At 51.1% G+C, this 25823-nt stretch overlaps 1 protein-coding gene and 1 long non-coding RNA gene across 2 annotated transcripts in view; one reads left to right on the top strand and one right to left on the bottom strand.

Annotated features, from left to right (window-relative positions):
* Positions 1–25343, top strand: part of TRIM71 (tripartite motif containing 71) — a 64459-nt gene extending 39116 nt beyond the window's left edge. Inside the window, exons 2-4 of the mRNA XM_004471116.4 lie at positions 6278–6445; positions 17491–17625; positions 21323–25343. Of these exons, the coding sequence (XP_004471173.2) occupies positions 6278–6445; positions 17491–17625; positions 21323–22774 (1755 nt within the window). The 3' untranslated portion in view covers positions 22775–25343. The remainder of the gene's footprint in view (positions 1–6277; positions 6446–17490; positions 17626–21322) is intronic.
* LOC131276980 (uncharacterized) lies at positions 4243–5460 on the bottom strand. The gene is made up of 2 exons (XR_009184196.2): positions 5142–5460; positions 4243–4777 (listed from the first exon to the last, which is right to left on the bottom strand). It is a non-coding gene; the product is annotated as an uncharacterized lncRNA (long non-coding RNA).
* Positions 25344–25823: the final 480 nt, after the last annotated feature.

The raw sequence follows: 25823 nt of genomic DNA, 5'->3' as shown, positions 1-25823 counted from the left end.
TTTTCCTACTCATACTGCCTCCCTACCTTGACCTCTGGATTTTTCCTGCTCCTGGGGAGACTCCCCGAGAAAGGACAGAATCATAAGAAAAACACAAGTATGCCAGCCCGTCTTGCCTTGGAAAGGCCCTTTCTAGAGCCAAGATTTATTGCCGTTCTCTCAGCTTCAGGAGAGGAGGAGGGCTGGGACGAACATTCGAGAAACTATTTGGTCTGCGACTCAGGCAAAACTGGTTTAAGGCATCGTGCAGTGCCACCCAGGGCTTCGTTCCCACCCTCCTTCCAAAGAGTCAGCGCGCAGGGGAAAATGGTTTTCTGCCAGGACTTTGAATAATTCTGGCCGTTCTGTGAGCCAGAAAAACGGGCTTGTTTCTCTTGTACCAAATCTGCAAGCAGGGCTAAAGCGTCCAGATGGAGGCATGCCGACACGGAAACAGAATTTACTCGTCTCATTACCGGCGCACGTCGCTTTCATTTTTAGTTTTACAAAGACAAAAGCTGGGACATGTCGTGGAGCTGTGTGCTCAAGACAGGGGGAGCACGTGGCATTGTCCTTTGGGGGGGGTCCTCCCAGGAAGAAGGAGCAGTGCATGCGCTTCGGCCCCCGAGAGGGCGCCGCCGACCTAGGAGGTGGGGCAGAGGCGGGTGAGTCGGACCCCGGCACAGAGGGCCCGTTTGTCCTGCGCTGGGGTGCCGGGACCTGGCCCAGTGGAAGAGAGCAGGTGGCCCAGCGACGGGCGTGGTGGAGGTGCAGGGAGGCTTGTGCAGTGGGGTTTTGAGGGAGCTGGGCCTGGCTGGTGATGGGGGGCCGTGGTACCAGTTAGGGGAGCAATGGGAGCTTGAAAAAAATAGGGCGCAAGGGCTACTGCCTTGGCTTTGGGGCAGCACCACAGCACTGTGTGAGTGAAGGACAGGTGACCCCCAGCGCACAGACACTCCTGCGTCCCGGGGCTGCAGAAGTAGCAGAGGCGCCGGCATCTGCGGCGACTCCAGAGTCAGCACCGCAGAGGACGTCCCTCCCTGAGGTCTGCCTTTCCTGTCCCAGGTCCCTCGGTCACGGAGCCTTACAGTTTGGTCTAGGGCAGAGAAGGCTGCTCGGGTATCTTTCCTGAGCCCTTCCCACCTTGGGGCTGTAGCAGGTGGTCTTGGCTAGCCTGGGAACGGACCGAACACTTGTTTGAACCCGTGGGGACAGGTGAGGCTTGGCGTTCGAAATTTCAGATTTCCAGAGGGTAATACCGTGCGTGTACGTGTGTTAAGTAACAGCATCCCGAAAATAACCGTTCCAACTCCTGCAGTTGAAATCCATAAAAATTCGCACCCAACGATACAGGTAAAGTATAAATCACTGTCATGCCAGTTCAGGTTTTTTGCTATGGAAGAGCTTTAGTTTCCAGGGGCTTTTCGATTTGGGAATTGCAGAAAAGGGACCCTGGTTTTCTGCAGGGCCCCCTGTGGTGACCTCTAGAGACACCACCGAGAAGCAGCAACCCCCCCGTTAGCAGTCGCCCCGGAGGACGCAGTGCGCTCCCCTGCGGGGCTTCCGCTCCCGGCCTGCTCCTGCCCGGGCCTTGCCTCTTGGCAGCTGTGCCATCTTCCTGTCGTCGTGTCCTCGTGGGGCGTGGCGTCCCTCTGCTGGCTCTTGATGCACATGTGATTTTGTTGGACAGAACTGGGTTTGACTGCCTTTGTGGTGGTCACATGGTGGATGTGGACCTGACTTAAAGTTACTAGACTGTCCCTGCCTCCGCTTACCGTCCACGCCTGCAAGGAGATCCCCCCAAGCCCCCCAAACCTCAAGGAAGGTGTAGCCTTTTGAATGTATTACCAGTTGGAGACTTTAGGGGTTGCATGGAGCAAGGATATTCACTCCAACACTATGCAGGAATCCGAAAATAGCTTGACAATTGTGTCAGCCCAGGGTGCTGTTTAAATAAATAAGTTTTGGTAACCCCCCGTGGCTACGGACCGTGCAGCCTTTAAAAACCGCAGGCCAGGCGGCTCTGTAGGGAGTGACCCAAAACATTCTCCAAGCTAGTACAGCCAAGCGAAACAAAAACCCGAAATTCCAATATGCGTAGGATATAGAATGTTTTCGTGGAAGATTGCATTAAAAAGTAGAAACAGAGTGAGACGTTGGGAGGTTTTAAAAAAAAATACTGATTTGCATTTTTCTACTTTATGAATGAGAAAAAAGTGCTCTATCTTAAATGTGTTTTTATATTTTTGTACCCCTCCTGCCCCACCAAGGAAGGGCATGGGCTGCGGGTTTTTGACAACCCGGCGTCCCTCTATTTTTATTTTGAATTTTTTCCACAAATCAAGCTTTGATGCTCTTATCTCATGGACTTCTATTTCCCGGCTAGGCTTCACTCCTTCAGCGTCGTTTTCTGGTCTTTTAAAGAATCCGTCTGCGTGGCATTCGCCAGGAAGGCCTGCGAAACCCTCCTGGTGTCGCTGGAGCCGCGTCCCAGCTTGTGGGGGGCCACATGTCCCTGTCATTTAGGGAATATTGCAGAACCCTCCGGAGTGCAGCGCTTGTTGTCCTTTAGTTGGGGCAATTTGGTAAGCAGAGGCCCCCCTTTCAGCTGGCATTTTCCTGGTACGCTGCGTGGCCCGTGTCCAGTGTTGGGCCACCGGTCGTGTGGAAACCAGACGCGCAGCGCACGCGTGCCTGCACGCATACGCCGCCTTGTTCGCGGGCAGAGCGTCCTGCTTCCACGGCCACGACGGCCAGCCTGCCCGTTTGGCATTTTTATTGATTTATTTTCCCTTTTGCCCTCCTCGCCCCTCTCCCCCTCCCTCTGCGTGCACATTCCCCCGGGCCTTTGTTTTCTGCCTGGTATTTTAGAAATTTTGGGAGAGGAAGGCGGTGGGTGGGGCGTTCTGGAAGCTGAGGGCAGGGAAGGGGGTGGTCACTTGTGGGGGCAGAGGTCAAGCCCACTCCCTTCAGCAGGGGCAGCCGGACTGTCGCCAGGCTTGGGGAGTGGGGAGGTGGGTCCCTGCATCTGCCGGGGGTCCCCAAACCGGCAGCCCCAGGCCCTGAAATCCCGCGCCTGTGGGCCTCTGCCTGGCCCCCCACCCCTCTCCTGCTGCCCCCTTTCTGGCTGTGGGACCTGCCGCTCAGCCCTTCCTATGGAAGATGGAAATTCCAGTTTATTCTTTTAAAATAAAGCTACCAGCTACCCGTGGATCTTGTTCCACCAACCCCAGAAATCGTGGTGTCTCAGTCTTAGAAATTGCAGACAGATGAAAGGTGAAGTGTCATGCAGTTTCCGCCCCCCAAATTTTATTTCTACTTTGAGCCAGAAGTTTATACTGATTTTTAAAGCAAAACTGTGTGCTTTTACCCTCCCTTCGCGCCCCCCCCCCACACTTTATTTTTTAAAGCAGGTAGGTTTACGGACAAGTCATGCCACGTGAGTTGCTTGCCTCTCGAGTCCCTGCTTCCGGTGCTCGTGGGGTACACACCTGATCGCGGCACTGGGTAGTTCTGTATTTATTTTACCTTCAGAGGCGCTGCCACCCCACCCCCCTTTCATAGCCATTCTAGCGGGTGTGAAGTGGCCTCTCCTTGCGGTTTTGCTCCCTTGGCTTTTTATCTTCTACCTCCTGGGCGTGTGCGGCCCCCTCCCTGGTCAGGGCGGGCCCTTGGGAGATGGCGGGGGACTCTGGCTGCGTAGGCTGCCTGCCCGGGAGCCCCTGGCATCTGTTTCAGAGGTGGCTGGGCTCGTAGAGCTGGGCATGGTGGCTGTCCCTGCTGCCAGCTGGGCTGACAAGGGTTTCTGGCCCCCGAGGCTGAAAACGCCCCCGTTCGTGAGGTGTCACGTGCCCCGCAGCCCCCAGCCTCTGTCCTTGAAGCTCTAAAACTCAGGAAAGCTGACTTTAATTCCCTCGGAATGAGGAACTTGGAAGGGTTACTTCCAAGCCGTTTGTGTCACGCTCGTGAGGACCCAGGACAGAGTTGCTCTCGGATTTGAGGGGTCGGGCGGGAGCGCAGGTGCCCCTTCTCACAGCCCCTCTGGTTCTTTCCACCTCACCTCGGAGACGGCTCCCTGGCTGGAGGGGAGAGCCGGTTAGTTCTCGCGCTGTGGGACTTGCCTGAGCTCACGGCTGCAGGAAGCAGCGCCCGCGGGCCACACTGCCCTCCTGAGGAGAAGGGAGAGGAGGCACCTGCCGTCTGCTGAGCTGTCGGGCAGGGGGGAGGGAGGGCGCAGGGTGCAGAGACCAGCTCCGATTCTAATTTAAAGGAACCTTCTGGGAGGCTTTCACACGTCACATGAACTTAGGAGTCATCTCTTTATTCCCAAGACAAGTGGAAGAGAGCGAAGGGAAGGAAGGCAGGCCCGGCCTGTTGAAACGGATGGAATTGCTTTAGCACCTTGTGAGAGCAGCTGGGCCCTGGAATTGCTCAGTTCAGCATCTTGCATTAGTATTACCTTTATTTTGACGTTTTTAGACTTCTCACTCAGGTTACAAGAGGGATTAGATCATCTGTAAATGGCAGAGCCACTGGAAAGAGCCATTGACGGGGAGTGGATGTGGCTCAAGCGATTGGGCTCCCGTCTACCACATGGGAGGTCCAGGGTTCGATTCCCGGGGCCTCCTGGTGAAGGTGGGCTGGCCCCAGCATAATGCTGGTGCAGCCAGAGGACGCAACAAAAAGACACAGAGGAGAGACAATAAGAGACGCAGCAGACCAGGGAGCTGAGGTGGCGCAAGAGATTGAGCGCCTCTCTCCCTCTCCGGAAGGTCCCAGGATCGGTTCCCGGAGCTGCCTAAAGAGAATACAAGCAGACAGAGAAGAGCACACAGCCAGTGGACACAGAGAGCAGACAACGAGGCAGGGTGTATCACAGATAGAATCAACTGACTGATTTACATCCAGGATGTACCCTCAAAGAACCGGGCACCTGACACCTCGCCAAGTCAACATTCTGTTTACCTCTGGCCTCAGCTGCCTTTGCCCCAGGCCCTTTCTGTTTGGTGCTTTCTGCCTGGGGGCCCTTTATGGCCCCGCTGGCCTGCTGCCTCCAACCTGCCTTCCTTGCCGTCACTCTCTCCCCCAGGACTCCCCCATCCCTGCTTCCTAGCCAGAAGGGACCTCCTATTCTGATGATGCAGAATCGCCTTCGTCAGTACCTAGCAAGGTGTTCTGTGCCGCGTATGCCCGGGAATTCAGCCGTGGTGGGTGAGGAGGGTCATGGGTGCCACACACACGTGTCGGAATCGGCTCTTGGGAGGGCTCAGAGGCCGTCCTCCCGGCTCTGTCCTTGCCTGCGGCGTGGCCTCGTCGTCCTCTGAGGATTAAGTGTTGCTGTTGATCTACGTGAAAGAAACCCTCGGATCCTGCCTCCCCGCCCGCTGTGTGTTGGCTGGCGTCCCCCACCCCCGGGGTGGACCAGGGGCGAACTTGAGCCCTGCCCTTGAGAGCCGCCCAGCAAACATTTACAGAGCGCGGCGGAGCGGGCCGAGGGGCCCTGCGCTGTGGAAGGACGCGAGGTTTCCGTGCCAAGGCGCTTTCGCTCCCGAGAGCTCCTCATTCATCAGTGGGTGGGGACAGTGCCAACCCTGCGCGCTCTCTCTCCCCCAGCAGGCAGGGGCCCCCGGGGGAAATAGAGAACATCACATAAAGCAGCTCTGTCAACACTGGCTGCCTCCCAGGCCCGACTTGGCAGGAGCAAGAAAGGCAAGGAGCTGGCTGACCTTCCCACCAGCCTTTTGCCTTCGTTCCAGAAGTTGGAGCCTGTCGCTCGCATGAGCGCCGGGGAGGCCGGTGCTTCTTGCACTTGGTGCTAATCTCCTTGGTGGGGAGAGTGGAAGTACTCTGTGGTCCGAGGGCGACTGATAATGGCTCTTAATCTCGCCTCCCACACCCAAGCACTGGGATGGCAAGAGAAAATATTGTGGTGTGTGTATGTTTTCGTATGGGCCACCAATCTCAGACCAGAGAAACTTAATCTTACAACTTTTCCGGGTCATTAATTGAAGAGGCAGAGCTGTCCCTCTTGGGGGGACGGGGGGTGGGGTTGATTTCGTCCTTGCCTTGGAAGGGTCTCGGTTTTGGTTCTGAAAGAGACAGGCCTGGAATGTGGGAGCTGGGTGTTTTTTCCTGGGACCTGGGGCCGAAGGGAGCAGGACAGGGGAGCAAGCTAATGCTTCCAGCCTGCCGATGCCCGTGCGCCTTCCTCTCCCGGCCATTCGGGGGCCGGGTCTCCGCTGGGTGCTGCGTCCCCGCCCCTCATGACCAACCATGCCTGTCGCTCTCTCGTCCCCAGGTGCTGCACCTGTACTGCGACACTTGCTCGGTGCCCATCTGCCGCGAGTGCACGATGGGCCGCCACGGAGGCCACAGCTTCATCTACCTGCAGGAGGCGCTGCAGGACTCGCGGGCGCTCACCATCCAGCTGCTGGCGGACGCCCAGCAGGGCCGCCAGGCAATCCAGGTCAGTTCTCCCCCACCGTTCCCCGTTCCCCTTGTCCTTCCTTGCACATCGAACCTTTCCCCCTCACTCAGTGAGCGTGTGGACTGTGGGACAGGATGCGGAGGGGGGCCGTGGTACGAGCAGTGACCCGAATGAGCAGGTGTAGCATCCTGGCGGCAACCAGACCCCGGGGGTTGGGGTGGGCAATGGGAGTGCCCTCCTGGCAGTGCTGTGAAGAGGGGAGCATGCCTGTTACACAGCAGTGTGGCCAGGCTGTGAAGAGGGCATGCCTGTTACGCAGCAGTGTGGCCAGGCTGTGAGGAGGAGGGCATGCCTGTTATGCAGCAGTGTGGCCAGGCTGTGAAGCGGAGGGCGTGCCTGTTACGCAGCAGTGTGGCCAGGCTGTGAAGAGGAGGGCATGCCTGTTACGCAGCAGTGTGGCCAGGCTGTGAAGAGGGCATGCCTGTTACGCAGCAGTGTGGCCAGCTGTGAGGAGGAGGGCGTGCCTGTTACGCAGCAGTGTGGCCAGGCTGTGAAGCGGAGAGCGTGCCTGTTACGCAGCAGTGTGGCCAGGCTGTGAAGCGGAGAGCGTGCCTGTTACGCAGCAGTGTGGCCAGGCTGTAAAGAGGAGGGCATGCCTGTTACGCAGCAGTGTGGCCAGGCTGTGAAGCGGAGGGCGTGCCCGTTATGCAGCAGCATGACCAGGGTTACTCCTCAGGCAGCCTTAGCTGTTGCCACATGTCTAGGCTGGGCCCCATCACATACCTGCCCCTCCCCAAATCCATGTGGACACTGGCGCTTGGAAGGACTGGGTACCTATAAGATTTGTTTTTTAGGCAGAGCTGCTACAGATTTCGTTATTTTTAGGTGCAAGATAAGCGAGCCTTTTATGCTCTGTTCCGGAACCTTGAGTCTTTCCTTGGTGCTAGGGATAAAGCCATGTCCTGGTAATTTAGACCCTGGCTTCTGTTCAAATCCCGGGCTCCAGGGCTTGGGGAGAATATGCATAGCTTTGGGGGATGGTGGTAGCAAAGTTCTTTTACATAGTTGGGTAAGAGTACACTTGATTCTGAATTGGTTTTGAATCCCAGTGACTGATCCAGGTTATAAGGTTTTAGGGAAACAGAAGAATATGATAGGTTTTCCCTGGATTATAGGATGGCCCTGAAAGTTGGGAAACATTGTTATATATTTTTAATGTAACATTTTGTATGATCTATGTATCTTCAAAAAAATTTTTTTAATCTATTCAAAATAAAAAATATATAGAAATAAGTGAAAGAAAAAAAAAAAGAAACTTTGCTAAGCCTCCAGGCAGAAATTGTATAAGGACTCAATGAGTTTTTTCGGGTGTTATGTGCATACTACCAGAGTAATTAGATAAGGGAATGGCTTTGAAAGTTAAGCTCCTTTTTGGAAATATTAAAGAACTGAGATCGTGTGCCCTAAAGAAGGAGGTAAACGCATGGTTTAGAATTTGAATAAATTTCTCAGCAGCTGTCACAACCCTATGCCTGAGACTGAGGCAGTCTTTCTGATGAGTCAGATTCTCTGATGTTCAAATCATAAAATTGGGAGTTATGTTCAAATCGTAAAATGGGAAGTTACGAGAATCCCTATTTCTGGAACCACTAATCCTTCAGCCTGCCCCTAGTTCACCATTAAGCTTTCGTGTGCCAGCCTCTCCGCCCGTTCTTCCTCATATTCTCTGTCAGCGTATCAGCGTCCCCGTGGCTGAAGTCGTTCGCGTCTTCCAAGCTCTTGGGAGCTTCTTCGGAGGAGGGCCTCGCCAATGTCCCTCCCAGCTGCCATCTCCTAGGGCACTCGGGCTCAGCCCGAAGAACCGTGGGGCATGGCCTGGGGCCAGAGTGGTTTACGTTTCCCCCATAAAACTTAGGAGTGGCTCTTTCATTTCATTTTTATTTTTTGAACACCCCCTTCTGTCCTTGGAGGCTGAAACACCCATGTCCTTGAAGCATGATGAAAGCATGGCTGGTGCGCTGGGGCCCTCCTGCTTTGTAGGATCAGCCGGGGGGAAGAAAATTGAATTTTCTTGACTTGATGGAGGCTGAAGGAGAGATCTGAAATGTTGGGGGAGTGGAAATCATCTGAGCCTTCTTTGTGGAGACAGGGGCAAAAGATTCTGTCTGCCGCGCTCGGCTCTCTAAACAAGATAGTTTTTGCTGAGGATCTACTTTGAGCAGTGAAAAGAAGAACTAGGGGGAAGTGGACTTGGCCCAGTGGTTAGGGCGGCCGTCTACCACACGGGAGGTCCGTGGTTCAGACCCCGGGCCTCCTGACCTGTGTGCAGCTGGCCCACGCGCAGTGCTGATGCGCGCAAGGAGTGCCCTGCCACGCAGGGGTGTCCCCCGTGTAGGGGAGCCCCATGCACAAGGAGTTAGTTCGCCCAGCGCGAAAGAAAGTACAGCCTGCCCAGGAATGGCGCCACACACACGGAGAGATGATGCACAAGATGACACAACAAAAAGAGACACAGATTCTTGTGCTGCTTGACAACAACAGAAGCGGACAATAAGAAGAAAACGCAGCAAATGGACACAGAGAATCAACAACGGGGTGGGGCAGGGTGGAAAGGGAAGAAATAAATAAAATCTTTAAAAAAAAAAAAAAAGAACTAGGAGTGGAATCCAAAATATTAGTTGGTACTACTGTGCCTGACACTGGATCGTGAGGTGCTTGGGGGTGGAGAGCCCTTGGCAGATAGATATCTGGGGTGAGATGGGAAGCTCCATATTGAAAAAGTGTGTTTGGCCACATCCAAGTTGACTCAGTAGATGCTGAGTGGACGTCCTACAAAGACCCCGTGTCACACAGGTGTGATGTGTGCTCAGTGCACTTGCAGGGCTCTGGGTTATCATCTTTAATACCTGCATTCAGCCAATGAGCCGCAGATTGAGGGTGACCGGACACCTGATACTCGCTAAAGGCTCTTGGCAGATCTTCGGCGAAGTGGCTCTTCCAAGAAGACTGCTCTCTGGGACCTCAGACACCCGTGCTGAGTAGAGGTGGAGCCTCCACCTGTCCCCGGACACTGGTGGGCAGTCCCTCCTTCACTCCCGGTTACCCCCGGGATGGCAGCACGAGGCTTTGGGCCAGAGAGAGGGGACATCGAGGTGAAGGTTGAGGACAAGCTAGTTTTGCTTGGAAAGCCAGTTTATTTCTTGGGTAAGCCAAAGAAACAGATGCCAGCCAGCAAAGTCAGAAGACTGGCGTGTCCCAGTTGTTAGCGGCAACAGCTGTTTTGTGTGTGGAGGGTTGCTGGTACAAGTCAGGACAAACTGTCGTAGAAACAGGTTGAGTGAGAATGCAGTTGGTCCAGAGATTATGAAGTAGACAGCCCAAGCACATAAGTTTTGGGCTATTTCAATAGCACTTACATTAAAGAGTACAACTGGTGTTGACGATAACCATTTCTTGATGTGAAAGATGGGAGAAAGAAGAAATACGGTCTGTTAACGTGGCGTTTTCTAGAATGGTGGGTTTCTTAATATTATCTATAATTTGGGCTCTCATTAATTTTTTTAGGAAAGGCACTTAATCCACTTAAAACAGCATACAGAATAATTCTGACCACCGAGTAAGAAGAGATTTTGGTTTCTTTTATAAGGAACGTTTAAACAAAGTTACTGGCCTTCCAAGAAACTGTGCTAGGTTTGTTTACTTGGCTCTTGAGTATATTATTAATGGATTAAATGAGTCGTTTAGACTCTTGTAAAAGCTGCTTATTCCTACGAGCTAATTGTTAGAGATGAGAAACAGTAGGTATTTAGAAATAAGCTTTATTTTGCTAATAATGAAAAAGTTAAGAAAAGACATCATCTAAATAAGGGGTGATGAGGAATGCACTTGCCTTGTCACAGCAAACCCCGAAACAAAGCCCAGCCACCTGAAAGGGTAACATGGGGTTGAAAAGTGTGTAAAAGAAGTAGTAGACATATTTTTAAATGCTTAAAGGCATGAAAGCACTCTAACATAAAATGATAGAAGATGTTTAGATGTATGATAGAAGATATTTAGATATATGAAAAGCTGGTGAAATTAATAAGGAAAAAACTAGAAATATACGACAGACAAATAATAACAAAAATGTATAAAAAGGGGATACACTGACAGGTAATAGGACGGAATGTCAAAATGAACACATCTGACAGAGAGAAACCAGCTGCCTTATATAAATTACAGAATATATGTTCAGCCTGAGTAATAATCTAATTTAAAATTGACCAGAAGATTATTTCAGACTTTAAACAATCACGGCGTAGTTAACTGGTTGTGATCACCGTGCTTCCTCCTGTGGGTGGGAGAATGAGCTTTAAAGGAGGCAGTAGCTCCATGGTCCTGCCCTGGGAACCTTCCAGGAAAGCTGCCTGGGCCCAGGGGCCATTGTGCCATTATCAGTGTTCAGCCGTGGGGGTAAGGATTTTATAGAGTTTGTGACCACTTGAAAAACAAAACAAACTCCACTGTTAAGTAAATCAAGGAAACTATGACGTAGGTTAAAGAAAACTATGTAAAACCAGAAAACAACGCAGAAAAAATCTGGGAAGAAATAGACCAAAATATTAAGTGTTCTCTTAAATCGTGGAGTTAAGGAAAAAAAAGTTTTCAGCTTCATTGAGGTAAAACTGATGTACAATGTGCGCTGCACCTGTAAGTTTGATATACATATTATATATCCATGAAACTATCACCTCAATCAGTATTATGAATACATCTTTCCCAAAGTTTCCTTTTGCATATCTTTCTTTTTTAATCACCATAGTTTGCTTTAGGTGTGTTCCACTCTTAATACCACCTTATTAATCCGTGGTAATATTAATGTACATTTGTTCTGATTCACGAAAGAACATATTCTTATATTCGTATTATTAAGCCAAACCCACTGTCTGCAACAGGCTTCACTGTGCTGTCAGTCCCATGCTTCATCCTTGAACTTTTCTTCTAGTGACGTACACAACCCTGCACTTTTTTTTTAGTTTAAAATGATGTGTCCATATTGGTTTATTCATTGTGATGAATGTCGCATAGTAATTTAAGACATTAATAACAGGATGCTGGGTGTGTGGGGATTCTTTTAATCAGTTAGGAATTGCATTTAAGTTGCCATCCCCAGAGTTGATGCTTAAGCATTTAAAATTTTAATCTCTTGTTTTAAAAAAACTGTCTGGACCTATTGTCAGTCTTCGAGGCATCTAGGCCCTTTTTACTCTACCCCACCCTTCCTAGTCCTTGACAGTCATTCTCATGGCCCAAAATGACTACTGGATCTCCGGCCATTACATCTATGTTCTAAGCAGTTGAAAGAAAGAAGGGCATGCTCTACTTTTTAAAGAAATTTGTCAGAAGTGTTACATGACACTTTTGCTTACCATCTCGTTGACCAAAACCTAGTCTCATGATCCTTGCATAAGGTTGAGCTTCTCTCGCTTTTCATCTGGTAGTGCTAGTAGTCTCTAGTACTATTAGAGAAAAAAATGCATGCTGTAGACAACCAGGTGTCTTGGCTCTACTCTGTTCCTATTTTTCTTTATAGAACATGTTTATAAGTTGTCTTCAGTTACAAAAGTCAATGAAACTTGTGAAACAAGTCTTGTGAAAACAGGAGAAATAGATATTGCACCACTTTACTCACAAATGAAAACTGAGCTTAATGACTTAACGTAGTTATTTTAAATTTTATATAAATGAAATTAGAAGTGACTCCAAACTTTCTAGACTACTTTGGACCCTGGTCCCCTGACTTCTGTTTTTGTGTGATCATTTTGATAAGACCCAATAACCCGTAGACACCCAATTTTCTTAACTGTCCTTTGTGAAACTGGGAAGTGTACCACAGTGAGTGCAGAGAATGGGTACTATCTCCTGTCTGCTGACGAATCTCGGGAAGCAGATGATTGAACCACTTTCCTGTTATAGGTGTGCAAATGGAAGAACAAACTTTAGGTGCTTGCTCAAAATTCCAGATTTGGTTCACCGTAAGCCCAGATATTCCCTTTTCATCAGTTGCCCCTGGCACTGAAATAGGTGCTTTCTATCTGCATTTAGCAATCCTGTGGGGTGTGGATGGCATTTTCATTTAGTTGAGAGAAAACCGGGGGCACTTGTAGCTCAGTGGTGGAGCAACTGCTTCACATAAACAAGGTCCCTGGTACCTCCCTAAAAAGTAAAAAGATTAAAGCAACCTACTCTATGAGGCCACACTGCTACTGAGTATAGAGGAATTGCAGTTTTGTACTAAAAGTTCTGGGCGTTTCTTCTCAACTGGGAGGTTGTGTTTGACTGTGCACATACACACCCAAATGTTAGGATAAATCACGGTCCGAGGATTTTAATACACACCATGGCCTACTTGAACATTTTCCCATGCTGTCTTAATCAAGACTGCTGGCTGCAAACGACTGAGAGGGAATGAATGGTGGGAGGTGACCAGGGGGCCTCTGGGTGGACCAGGCTGCAGGTGTCCAGGGCCTCCGGTCACGGTGGCAGGACTCTCAGTCGCCGAGCTCAGCGCCTCTCCATGGGGACCTCGTTCTTGCTACTAAACCTGGCCTAAGTCCAGCAGTGGAGAGAGAGTGGGCATAAATGGAGGAGACCTTTACGGCAAGCGCTTCTCAGGGAAGGAGTCAATTTCTTTTCCTCCTGCCTCCTTCCCTCCCTCCCCAGAGGGGTGGGCTCAGGTGGAGGAGATGGGACCCTCCACAGGTGAGGTCCCACGGGAAGGCTCTCGAAGGGCCTGGTTTCCCCCCATTTCCCCTCTTTGAGCCTGGAGGCTGGGGTGCCTCTGATGGTACCTCCTTTGGACCAAACGAACAGAGCAGGAACAATGTAAGGGAGACTGGCCGCCCCAACTCTGCAGGTGGATTTAAGTCCCTATAAATTTTAAGCCCCTATACATTTTAGGCCACCCTTAAATAAGTTCTCAGGGACACTTCACAGTATATCTAGACTGCTTGGTGATCACGTGTTTCAATTTCTACTTACGAGCTTCTGTTTATTAAAATAAAAAATGCTTTTCAGGCGCTTCCTTCCTGGGACATTTGTCTGTTAGTTTTTCCTCCGTAACTGGAGGTGATGTATCCTCCCATGAGAACACAGCAGAGGTGTTTTTCCTCTCTTAGAGTCCCCCTGGCCCTGAATCAGACCCTTGATCCTGGGCCTGCGTTTGTGTTGGCATCAGAGCCTTGAGATTCACCCTGGCTCCTCCAAGGACAGATAAGCTGCCCTGTACAGCATGCAGTCTGAATTACCTCCTCCTGGGGGGCTCTGCTTGGGCGCCTTGTTGGCTTCAAGTCCTGATATCCTCATACACTTCTTTTAGAGATTGTGTTTTTTTTGTTTTTTGTTGTGCTTGTTGAAATCTTCCAATGAATTCACTTCTGGATGGGGAGAGTAAATCTGTAAAAGGTACCTTTCCCCCTTGAGTATCTTTTTTTAAAAAAACAAATCCATTTTATCGATACATAATGTAAACAGTACATCCAGAGGGTATAATTCATGGTATTTGGTATAATCACGTAGTTGTGCATTCATCACATCAATCATGATTAGAGCGTTTTCATTTTTTCGATAATAATAAAATAAAAAACAGACAAGGAAGAAAATTTTTCCCTTCTCAGCCTGTGTTTCCCCTATTGTTTTTTAAAATCCAATATAAATTTTAAGATCCAGATGCTCTGGATCTGGGTTCCTAAGTTTTGACTCTGCGAGTCTCCCAGTTTTTCTTTATTTAACTAGAATCTTAGTTCTAGAAAAGATACCCAGAGGTCAGTCCCTGTCCTGGATGCCGTTTCTTTCTAGAACACTTGTTTTCTCTTAGACTCTTTTCCTGGAAGTGCATCTTTTCCTGGAAGTACATTATTTTGGTCATTTATGAAATGAGAGTATTTCCTGATGGACAGTGGTCACGTGGAAATCCTATTAGCCAGGATCAGGAAGGTTGTTCCCCATGTGCGACAGTCTTGACTGCATTTCACATGCGATTGATTGTAAGATAGACTTTTCTTTTTAATACACAATTAACCAAAGTCCAGGCAGTTGTAAGGTACAGCTCTATTTCAAAGCTGTTAAAAGTGATTTTTAAAAATCACACTTTGCCGTGAACTTCAGTGGGTCTCCCCCGCCACCAGTGTGGGAGCCCGAGAGTTCCTGGGTGATGTTTGGATTCTGTATTACTGCCTTCTGACTATCCCTGCCAGTGTGCCGGGCCCCCTCTGTTCTCCATAGCAGACGTCACTAGCAGGTAGCTGCCCTCTCTCTGGGAACCCCGGATGCCTCCTTGACACTTGAGTGACCATTTGGTCATTTGGCTTGCATGGATAAACCTACTCAAATTGAGACACTCAATGGTCAAATGTTTGATTGGGCCGCCCTGTTAACTTTTATTCATTCATTCATTCATTCATTCATTCATTCATTCATTATCCACGCCCCCCCCCCCAGTTGTCTGTTCTCTGTGTCCATTTGCTGCATGTTCTTCTTTGTCCGCTTCTGTTGTTGTCAGTAGCACAGGAGTCCGTGTTTCTTTTTGCTGCGTCATCTTGTTGTGTCAGCTCTCCGTGTGTGTGGCACCATTCCTGGGCAGGCTGCACTTTCTTTTGCGCTGGGCAGCTCTCTTTACGGGGCGCACTCCTTGCGCGTGGGGCCCCCCTACGCGGGGACACCCCTGCGTGGCACGGCACTCCTTGCGCGCATCAGCACTGCACATGGGCCAGCTCCACACGGGTCAAGGAGGCCCGGGGTTTGAACCGTGGACCTCCCATGTGGTAGGCGGACGCCCTAACCACTGGGCCAAGTCCGCTTCCCACCTGTTAACTTTTAAAAGGTGATTAAAATTTTTCTCAAGTCCCCTGCTCGTTGAGCAGTTCTCTCCTCTTGCTGTGGGGTTGATTTCCATTTTGGACATCGACTCAGCCTCTTGTATCCCTTGTCGTTCTCCCCAGCCCATCAGCCTCTAGTCTCCCCGGGAGATGGGGAACTAGTCCAGCAGCTCCTGGTCTGCACATCCCGGAATGCAGTGCTTCACTGGCCTTCGGGAGGGAGACCCATTTTGCCCTTTACACCTGGGCTTTATGACTCTGCTTCCATGGAATGATAGCCTTGCAGGCGCAGCGGTGATTCTGATGGCAGTAAGAGCTTCATGTTTTCTCCGCCTATTTGAAAATGGAGGAAATGGTGCTTGTGTTTATCATAGAACAGGACTTTCAGGCACAAAGCCCCTGAGACTAAATGAACTGGCTAAGATGTGCAAAGGGAATGCTTGAGTCCAATGGCAAGTAACATGGCGTTATTGTAAATAGAAAGCTGTTTGCAGGAATGGTTGTGGCTCAACTGATAGAGCGTCCGCCTACCACATGGAGGGTCCAGGGTTCAAACCCCGGGCCTCCTGACCCGTGTGGAGCTGGCCCATGCACAGTGCTGGTGTGTGCAAGGAGTGCCGTGCCACGCAGGGGTGCCCCTGTGTAGGGGAGCCCCACGTGCAAGGAGTGCACTCCACAAGGAGAAAAAAGCACAGCGCACCCAGGAGTGGCTGTCATGCACACGGAGAACTGACGCAGGAAGATGATGCAACAAAAAAGACGACACAGGTTCCCCGGTGCTGCATGACAAGAATGCAAGTGGACATAGAAGAACACACGGCGAATGGACACAGCAGACAATGGGGTAGGGAGGGGGAGAAATAAAATAAATCTTAAAAAAAAAAAAAAAGAGGAAAGCAGTTTGCCATCGAGGCGTCAAGAAATGTTAGAAGATTGGCTGCCTTGGTCAGATTTTGGCTAGGACACCAGTGCTGGGCCATTCAATCGCCAACACATCTGGAAACTGGCTGTGCAACTTCCTAAGCTCTGGTCTCGCAGCTCCGACTCGCCTTTCCTTTCTGCTTCCTGTTCTGAACAGCTGCATTTCTTCCCCCCGACAGCAGAATTTGCCTCCAATTCAACTCGTTTGCCACTCTGACAATTCTTCTGGGTTCCCCTTTTAGATCTGGCCTCTTGTATGATGGGAACTAAGTGGGATGAGAAGAGAGTATGATTTCAGCTTTCTTCCCAGATATTTATCGGCGCTGTTAATGCCAGCAGTGTGTTTCTCCGTGCCAGACACTGTGCCCTCTGCGTCCCTGCCTTTTCTCATGTTTTCACCCTCTGTCAAGGTTGGGGAGGCCTGGGATTTCTGCAGGGTCACCAGCCGTCCCCGTTTAAGCCCTGAAAGTCCTGTGTCCCAGAAACCTCTCAGTGTAGGAGTGAAGGGAGGTGATGGGTCCCTCCTGCCAGTTCTTGTTCCCTCCCTGATTTGGACCAGCTGCTCCCGAACCTGTTGCACCCTCAACAGCCAGTTTCCTACCCCAGTTAATGCGTAGGAATCCTTGTGGCTTTTCAGGGTACGACGTGTAAAATTAAGGAAAACCACCAGGCCTTCTGTCTTAATTCATTTTTTCATGAACAAGAATACATCTGATTAAACCGGCTAATCTCGGGTTGGTGGGGCAGGATGGGCTATGCAGTGGCGAGTAGGCTCGCTCTTGACTGCCGGGTGTGGCTTCCTGGGGTCTCCAAGGATATTCCCAGCATGCACTTGGTGTTGGTTCTCGCTGGGATGGGCTGTGTCGCTGATCACCTGACCGCTATCTTGACAGCCTCTACCGGGCAGCCTGTTGAACACCTTCACTCCCTCGGCCTGCGGGGTTCCCCCCAGGCAGGAAAGAGACCCTGAAAGCCTGGCAAGTTAGTTGCCTGTGCGCCCAGAGTTGGGCACTTCCCGGTTTTTCGGACCGTGACCCAGCTACACGGGTTCCGTTGTGTCGGAGTCGCCCTTTAATAGTCCTGACGTGCACTGTGTCGTGCCGGTCCTCGTACAGGGACCTTCAGAGCCTGCCGGCAGCTCCTTCGGGTACATGTCCGGCAGGTGCCCGTGCCCCACAGTGCCTGGGGAAGGCGTATCTGGCGGTCCGGGGGCCCCTGGGTGCTAGCTTTTCAGGGCAGGTTGTGATGTTTTGTGCGAGGAGTGAAGATCCTCCTAATGCCTCGGGTTTTGTTTTGTTTTGTTTCCAGCTGAGCATCGAGCAGGCCCAAGCCGTGGCCGAGCAGGTGGAGCTGAAGGCGAAGGTGGTGCAGTCGGAGGTCAAGGCCGTGACGGCGCGGCACAAGAAGGCCCTGGAGGAGCGCGAGTGCGAGCTCCTGTGGAAGGTAACCGCGCACCGGCCCGGGCCCTAAATTCCAAGCACTCAGTATTTGCCCAGAAGCTTACTGGCCAGAAGACGCAGAGAGGGCTCTGGGACATTTTGGGTGCTCTCTGGGCGGTGAAACAACAAGCAGTCTTTTCAGAAGTGGCCGGGTACCCGGGGCTGCAGAGTGTCTCAAGTTTTATTTGCACATCCTCGAGGGAGGCCGAGAGAAGGGAGGACAATCGCCACTGTTGTTTCAAAGGCGCGCTGGTAGGAAGCAGCTTTATTTTTGGTGACCTGGCTGCTTTCACTTCCTGATCCCCTGTGGAAAGCCCACTTTCCGCCTGCAAGGGCAGTATGCGCTTGCCCTTTTCTTCCTGCTGGGGCAGAGGAGAGTGGCGAGCACACTGGCGGGCTGTTTAGATAAAATCAGCTGGAGAGATTACTCACCCGCCCAAGCACAGGTCGCCGTCCCCACTTTTTCTTGTCTAATCTTACATCCCTGCTCAGGAAGAGTGAGAGGGTAGCTCTGTGAATGGGCCAGTGTCCCACGTTAATTCTTCCGCTCTCCTTGCATTCTTTGGGCCCACAAACGTACCGATGGGCAGCCGAAGCTTTTATTTGAACGAGATCCCGCGGCCGATAAAAAGGGCGTGCTTAGGTTGACGCACCCTTGTTTTCCTCTCCAACCAAGGTAGGGATAGCGTCTCAGCTTCTAAAAGCTGATTGCCATGCCCTAAAATGTTCTGCAGCAGCTACCCTTGGGGCTCCCGGTACATGTTCCGTGGAGTTGCTTTCGGCCTCTCCTGACCTCTCGGGGAATCTGGCTCAGTTACTCAGTTTTGCCTGCCGACAAGAAGGAAAGAATAAACCGGATGTGTGTGTGTGTATGTGTGTGTGTACCAGATTTAATCCAGCCCGTATTTTTGGAACACCTTTGTAGGCCCAACAAGCTCAGGTTTTCAGACACTCGGATGTCCCCTGGCTCTGCCAGTCTCACTTGCCACCCACAATTGTTAATTATTACTGCTGCTTGCAACCTGAGAGCTCTGGAGCGACCTTGGCCACAAACGCGCTCTTCTGGATTTACTGATCAAAGGGCCTTTGTGGGGGGGCCCTGCAGCTCTCCCCGTAGCTCCCCTCCCTCCTGGAGGCCTGACTCCCACCCCTGTTCAGGGAGTTCTCGTCCAAGAGGACTCGACGCCAGGGTTTCACTCCAGGAGAAGCAGGAAAGGAAGAGTCAAAAGCCCATGCGCAGGTTGTTATTGCAAAGCAAGCCCTGCCCGTCCTAGGCTCACCTTAGTCCCAAGGAAGGGTTGTCTTTCTGCTGTGCAACCTCCTCTCAGATCCTGTGGGAGTTCTGTGATTAATCTCCCTCGTGGCAATAGCCAGAGCCACGTAGTTCAGGGATCAGAAACAAAGCCCATTCCACGGACCTCTGTGCACACACGTCCTCTGGTTAACAGGTTTGAGGAAATCAGCTTAAAATCCATGCCTCGTAACGGGGGTCCTTATTCTGATGTAGCCTTTCTGTGGCAACTGGAACCATGTGTGTATAACTTGGATTTGGACAGCTCCTTTGGAAACATAGGCCAGTGGTTGCCCCAAAACTGGAGCTAACCCCAAATCTGGGGAAGGGGGCTTTTTAATTTCCTGGGGTACGCATCTGGAGTTCTCACGCAGAGTATCTGGACATGGAGATTTTTCAAGGTGCGTGACAGGTGAATCTTCCCAGCCATTTGGGAACCATGTGTCTCAGCCAGTTACCGCCAAAATCCCCAGCGTACCTCAGCCGTCACTCCTCTGTCAGGCTCGTATGCTTTTCCCGCTGCAACTCTTGAGATTGTCAGGCATTTTAAAAAACAAGCCAGATACTACGCTCAGTAAATCCTGAAGAACCAGACATAAATCCACCAGGAGAAAGGGAACGAACGCTTACCGTTGTGGTCCATGGTAGTTTTTAATTTTAGTTGAAGGTTCCTAACACCTGTTCTTAAGGTCAGAAGTGAAGGCAAGGGATCCTGGGTGAGTGGCGGCTGTAATCTGGCTTTCGGTCTCTTCCCAACTCGGCTCCTCCTAATCTCTCCGCACACAGCTTTCCTCCGCGTGTGTGTCAGGGCCGCCTCTTTCAGGAGGTTTCAGGCGCTCTAACTGTGGTCAAATTAAGTATGTCTGGGGGATTTGGGCGCAAGGCTGGCCTCGTGCTCCCGGTCTGTGGCAAAGTCCCGCTGGTTCTGCTTCCTTGTCGTCCCCTTTTCTCACCACCATCCCAGCCACCACCATCGTCCAAGCCCCCGTCGTCCAGTACCTGGGTGACCTCTGGTTTCTCTGCTTCCTGTCCTGTCCTTCTCTTTCCATGTTGCACCTAGCTGGTCATTTAGGAATGTAGCTCTCTTCACCTCATTCCCCACTTAAAACTCTCTGCAGTTTTGTTCTTCTCCTTTTTTCTTGACAGCTTTTAGAAATGCCTAGCAAGTGTGAACCTTCTATGTGCATTCCGTGTCCTCCTCTTATGACTCTGTCCTTGCTTTTCTGGTTCATTCAGGTCCCAAACGGGTGAAAGAAACCATCCCCGACAACTCTCTATCTAAATCAGGCCTCCCTCATCACTGTTTTTTACATTCTTTTTCTACAGAACACTATCTGAAATTAACTTGATCTTTTTTCTTTGCTTGCTTAATAACTGTCATTTTTTAAAAAGATTTATGTATTTATTTCTCCCCCACCCCCTTGTTGTTTGAACTTGCTGTGTCTGTTCATCTTCTTTGTTTCTTTTAGGAGGCATGGGTAACCGAACCTGGGACCTCTGATGTGGGAGGGTGGTGCCTGAGCGCTTGAGCCACTTCCATTTCCTCCTTTGCAGTGTCTCTCATTATGTTTTTTCTTCTTATGCTTCTTGTTGCGTCATTGTGTGGCGTCAGCTTGTCGTACCTGCCCATCCTGTCAGCTCACTGTCTTGCTCGTCTTTTTTAGGAGGCACCAGGAACCTCCACTCCTTGCTTTGTTGTGACTGTCATTATGCTTTTTCTTCTTGTGTCTCTTGTTGTGTTATCTTGTTGCATCAGCTTGCTGCACCTGCCTGTCCTGCCAGCTCACTATCTTCTTTAGGATATACCGGGAACAGAACCAGGGACCTCCCGTGTGGTAGGTGGGAGCTCAATTGCTTGAACCATACCTGCTTCCCAATATCTGTCATTTTGAAATACAAGTTCCTATGTGGACAAGGACCGTATTTGTGTTAGTCACATCTGTACCTCCAGGAACCTCCATTTAGATGCACAACATTTGCTGGGTGGTTGGGTTTAATTTCTCATTTACAGAAGTTGCAGGAATACTATAAAGAACTCTATGCACTCTTTACCCCAGTTCATCAGTTATTTGCATTTCATCCCATTCAGTTAACAATATCAGTACCTAATCCACAGTAAGTCAGATTTTGCTAGCTGTCCAGTAGTTTTCTGAATAACTCTCGCCCCAGTCCAGGGTCCACTCCAGGATTGCGCATTACGTTTAGTTGTCAGCCCCCTAGCGTCCTCTGATACCTGGAACAGTTTCTCCGCCTTCGTCTTTTTTTGGATCTCGACATTTTTGAAGGGTGCACCCTGGATGTCTTTCCTAGACCGTCCCTGGCGCGGGTCCGCCCGGTGCGTCCTCGCGATCCGATTCGGGTCCCTGTGCACGCTCGGTCCGTAAGCCTCTTTTCCTTCCTTCCCTTCCAGGTGGAGAAGATCCGCCAGGTGAAAGCCAAGTCCCTGTACCTGCAGGTGGAGAAGCTGCGGCAGAACCTCAACAAGCTGGAGAGCACCATCAGTGCCGTCCAGCAGGTGCTGGAGGAGGGCCGGGCGCTGGACGTCCTGCTGGCCCGCGACCGCATGCTGGCGCAGGTGCAGGAGCTGAAGACGGTGCGGAGCCTCCTGCAGCCCCAGGAGGACGACCGGGTCATGTTCACGCCCCCCGACCAGGCGCTGTACCTCGCCGTCAAGTCCTTCGGCTTCGTCAGCAGCGGCGCCTTCGCGCCCCTCACCAAGGCCACGGGCGACGGCCTCAAGCGGGCGCTCCAGGGCAAGGTGGCCTCGTTCACGGTCATCGGCTACGACCACGACGGCGAGCCCCGCCTGTCGGGCGGCGACCTGATGTCGGCCGTGGTGCTGGGCCCCGACGGCAACCTGTTTGGCGCCGAGGTGAGCGACCAACAGAACGGCACCTACGTGGTGAGCTACCGGCCCCAGCTGGAAGGCGAGCACCTGGTGTCGGTGACGCTGTGCAACCAGCACATCGAGAACAGCCCCTTCAAGGTGCTGGTCAAGTCGGGCCGCAGCTACGTGGGCATCGGCCTGCCCGGCCTGAGCTTCGGCAGCGAGGGCGACAGCGACGGCCAGCTCTGCCGCCCCTGGGGCGTGAGCGTGGACCGCGAGGGCTACATCGTCGTGGCCGACCGCAGCAACAACCGCATCCAGGTCTTCAAACCGTGCGGGGCCTTCCACCACAAGTTCGGCACCCTGGGCTCGCGGCCCGGGCAGTTCGACCGGCCGGCCGGGGTGGCCTGCGACGCCTCGCGCCGGATCGTGGTGGCCGACAAGGACAATCATCGCATCCAGATCTTCACCTTCGAGGGCCAGTTCCTCCTCAAGTTCGGCGAGAAGGGGACCAAGAACGGGCAGTTCAACTACCCCTGGGATGTGGCCGTGAACTCCGAGGGCAAGATCCTGGTCTCGGACACGCGGAACCACCGCATCCAGCTCTTCGGCCCCGACGGGGTCTTTCTGAATAAGTACGGCTTCGAGGGGGCTCTCTGGAAGCACTTTGACTCCCCGCGGGGCGTGGCCTTCAACCACGAGGGCCACCTGGTCGTCACCGACTTCAACAACCACCGCCTGCTTGTCATCCACCCCGACTGCCAGTCGGCCCGCTTCCTGGGCTCCGAGGGCACCGGCAACGGGCAGTTCCTGCGTCCGCAGGGCGTGGCCGTGGACCCCGAAGGGCGCATCATCGTGGCCGACTCCAGGAACCACCGCGTGCAGATGTTCGAGTCCAACGGCAGCTTCCTCTGCAAGTTCGGCTCCCAGGGCAGCGGCTTCGGGCAGATGGACCGGCCCTCCGGCATCGCCATCAGCCCCGACGGGATGATCGTCGTCGTGGACTTCGGCAACAATCGAATCCTCATCTTCTGATTGCATTTTTTAAAAAATTTTTTTAGGCTCCTGGGTTTGGGGTGTGCATGTGTGCCTCTCTCTCTCGCTCGCTCGCTCTCGCTCGCTCTCTCGCTCTCTCGCTCGCTCTCTCTCTTTCTCTGGTTTTGAATTGCAAAGACGCAGTCTCAGGGAAAACTTCCTTTTTTTTTTTCTTTTTTTTTTTCCTTTTCTCTTCAAAGAACAAGAAAAGTACAATGTTGCTTAAATCCTACCTCATCTTTATTTTTTTACAGATGAATGTACTTATCCTTTCTGCAGGGATCGAGCCTGTGAAATGATAATTCCTATCTACCTCGTAAATCTTCACAGTTCCTTCTCCAGCAGGCCCTCTGCCCCCTCCCGCCACCCTCACCCGGTGGCGGTCACAATTTCCCTCTGCTAGTCGGCTCATGATATGCACAAACCTGACATCTACGGCTGGGAGGGGGCCGGATTTGTTTGGTGGGGTATATTCTGTAGATTGAGCCAAGGGAAACACAGAAAACTACTAAGTATATTTTTTAAAAGAAAGCTGTACAACATAGAAAGATAGGATTTAAAATGCATAATTTTAGACTTTGTGTTTTGAGCAAACGGTGTTTATGTCAGATTAGATTATATTATGTGGTCTTAATCTTTTTGGGGAAAAAAATTTTTTTTTTTTTTAAATGCTGCAACAGAGAACTGTCCTGTGTTCTCCTTTGATACCTCAGTGTATTTGACATCCTGTTCAGCATAAGTCCTTATTTCTAGATGTGGCTACGGCTTGCTAGCCCAAAAAAAGCAAATTATTCATATTTTAAGGTAGGTAATCTTTATTTTTTTTATGTTTTTTTTTTTTTTTGAAGGGAGGGAGTGTGTGCATGTGTGTTAACAGCCATCTTGCACCGAGATCGCAAAGCTGACAATGACACACCACCTCCCAGAGAGCTTTTATCTCTTTTACACTTTGGTTTCTGAAACACTAGGCTTAATGCAAGCGTTCTCATTCTTGCTCTGCTTTTGCTATGGGTTATAGGGTGTTACGCAGAAAGAGGAATAAATCTCACCTCATTCTTAGAGAGAGGCTTTGCAGGCGTGGACGGGTCTGCGAACACACGTGCGTGCTGGGTCAGCCCGCAGAACGCACGGGCGAGCAGCACGCGCCCCCAGACTTGGACTCCGCCGGGGAAGGGAGGTGGCTCGCCTCCTGACCTGAGGCCGAACGTCCTTCCGTAGTGCTGGGAATTTCTTTTCCTAAGACGAGTAGGCAGAGAAGTGGACTTTTATGTTTAAAAGCACAAATTTTTTTTTTTTTAAAACTGCTTTGGAAGTTCAGGGAAATGGAATGTTGGAATTCAAGGGAACAGCTCACCGCCAACCCCTCTGCTCCGGGCCGCTCGCACGGCGCGGCCTGCGCCCGAGTCCCACCGCAGGACGCCACGGTTCGTGGGATTTTTTTTTTCTTTTCCTTCCCTCCCGAGGCCTTTTGACTATAAAGGACTTCTAAAACCAAATCACCCCAACCCTGACACATAGGACGTGGTCATTGTTTCTCCCCCCCTGGAACTTGGTACCAAAGAATGAAAACTTAACGCCAGTCTCCCACGACAGAACGGTGGGATGGCACCGGTGTCACTTTACGGGGTTGGTTGGTCGCGAGCCGGCCTTGGGTGCGAAACGTCGTGCTTCTCTGAAGCCCAAGGCGTGTCCGTCTTCCCCGTGGAAAGCAGGCCCGGCGGAGTCCCTGTGTCCCCGACGAGTTCCGTCATTCCCGCGAACGCTGAGATAAGAACCCAATTCCAGAGTAGCCGTGCCCGGAGAGGAGGCGTCCCCGGCGCGCTGCCAGCCAGCGCGCGGGTGCTCCCGGCGGCTTGCAGGGAGACCTCGCCTCCTGTCCCCGTGTGCGGAAGAGAAATTCCTATTGCAAGTGGATGTGGTTTTCAGTGAGCAAAAGAAATGAACCAAGTGGCGCTTGGTTTTGCTTCTGTCATCCTCAAAGAGAAGTGGATGATCGGGAAAAGGGCAAGTGGACGTGAAGAGTCAAATGGCTGCTTCCAGCTACATCTTCAGGGCCTTAATTTGCCACTTCACGGTACCCGGTCTTCTTCCCACTGATTGAATTGTAGGTATTTCCGAGTGACCCAAATGGGGCAGTGGGGGCGCGGGGAAGGAGAGGGAGGGCGCGCGGTGGACCGCAGGCAGTAGCGGATCTAAACCGTGGAAAGCGGCTGCAGACTGCTGCCTCCCAGCCCTGCTGCGTTAGAGTGGAGAGGCAGGGATTACCAGATCTTATTTTGGTGAAATCGCTTCTTCTTTTACTGAGGAATTTAATACTGAATTCTTCCCCAGTTTCTACCCAGTTGCCATTTATTTTGTCCTGAAAGAATTCATGTAACTCGACATTATTTCTGTTTTTCATTTTGGAGTAATTAGGTGCTTGATTTCCCTTCCCCTTCCCTGCCCCTCAACCTTTTTTTTTTCTTCTTCTTCTTAAAGGATGTCAGCCAACCCAAAAAATCAAAATCGCCCTTTAAACACCAAAGAAAACTGGTTTTAAATGCCTAAAAAAAAAAAAAAAAAAAAAAGTTTTTTTTGTGTTTTTTTTTTTGTTTTGTTTTTTTAAGGGAAGTGGGTCTTGATAGTTGCTTTTCTTTAAAAATGTTCTCAGAAACTTAGACTTTGCTTACAGGTGGGAAAAGGTATTTCATTTAGTCGCTACTTTCAGTTATTCCATGTTTATTTTCATCATCTTTGCTCTGTTTCTCCTCAGTTTCCACATTTGTGGGGAAATTTTGCAACAGAGGGGAATAATTTTCTTGGCATGACTAGCAGCAACCAACACTCGGCTTCTTTAACATTTTCCTGTGGATATAGTTGTAAAGCAAGGCTTCTGAAAGCTCCGTGACTCAAATCACTCATCCATCCTAGTTAACCGAGTGACCCGTTTGCAGGCTCAGTTCAGGTAGAGGTTTAGCCCCGGAAGTGAGGGTTTAGGTCAGAGATTCTCTCTGGATTCCAGTGGTGGTGCTTCTTCAGGGTGGTACGTGGCCTTCCTGCACCTGACGTG

The sequence above is a fragment of the Dasypus novemcinctus genome, chromosome 31 (genome assembly GCF_030445035.2).
Source record: "Dasypus novemcinctus isolate mDasNov1 chromosome 31, mDasNov1.1.hap2, whole genome shotgun sequence".
In the NCBI taxonomy this organism is placed as follows: Eukaryota; Metazoa; Chordata; class Mammalia; order Cingulata; family Dasypodidae; genus Dasypus; species Dasypus novemcinctus.
This window is presented reverse-complemented; position numbering and strand designations above follow the sequence as displayed.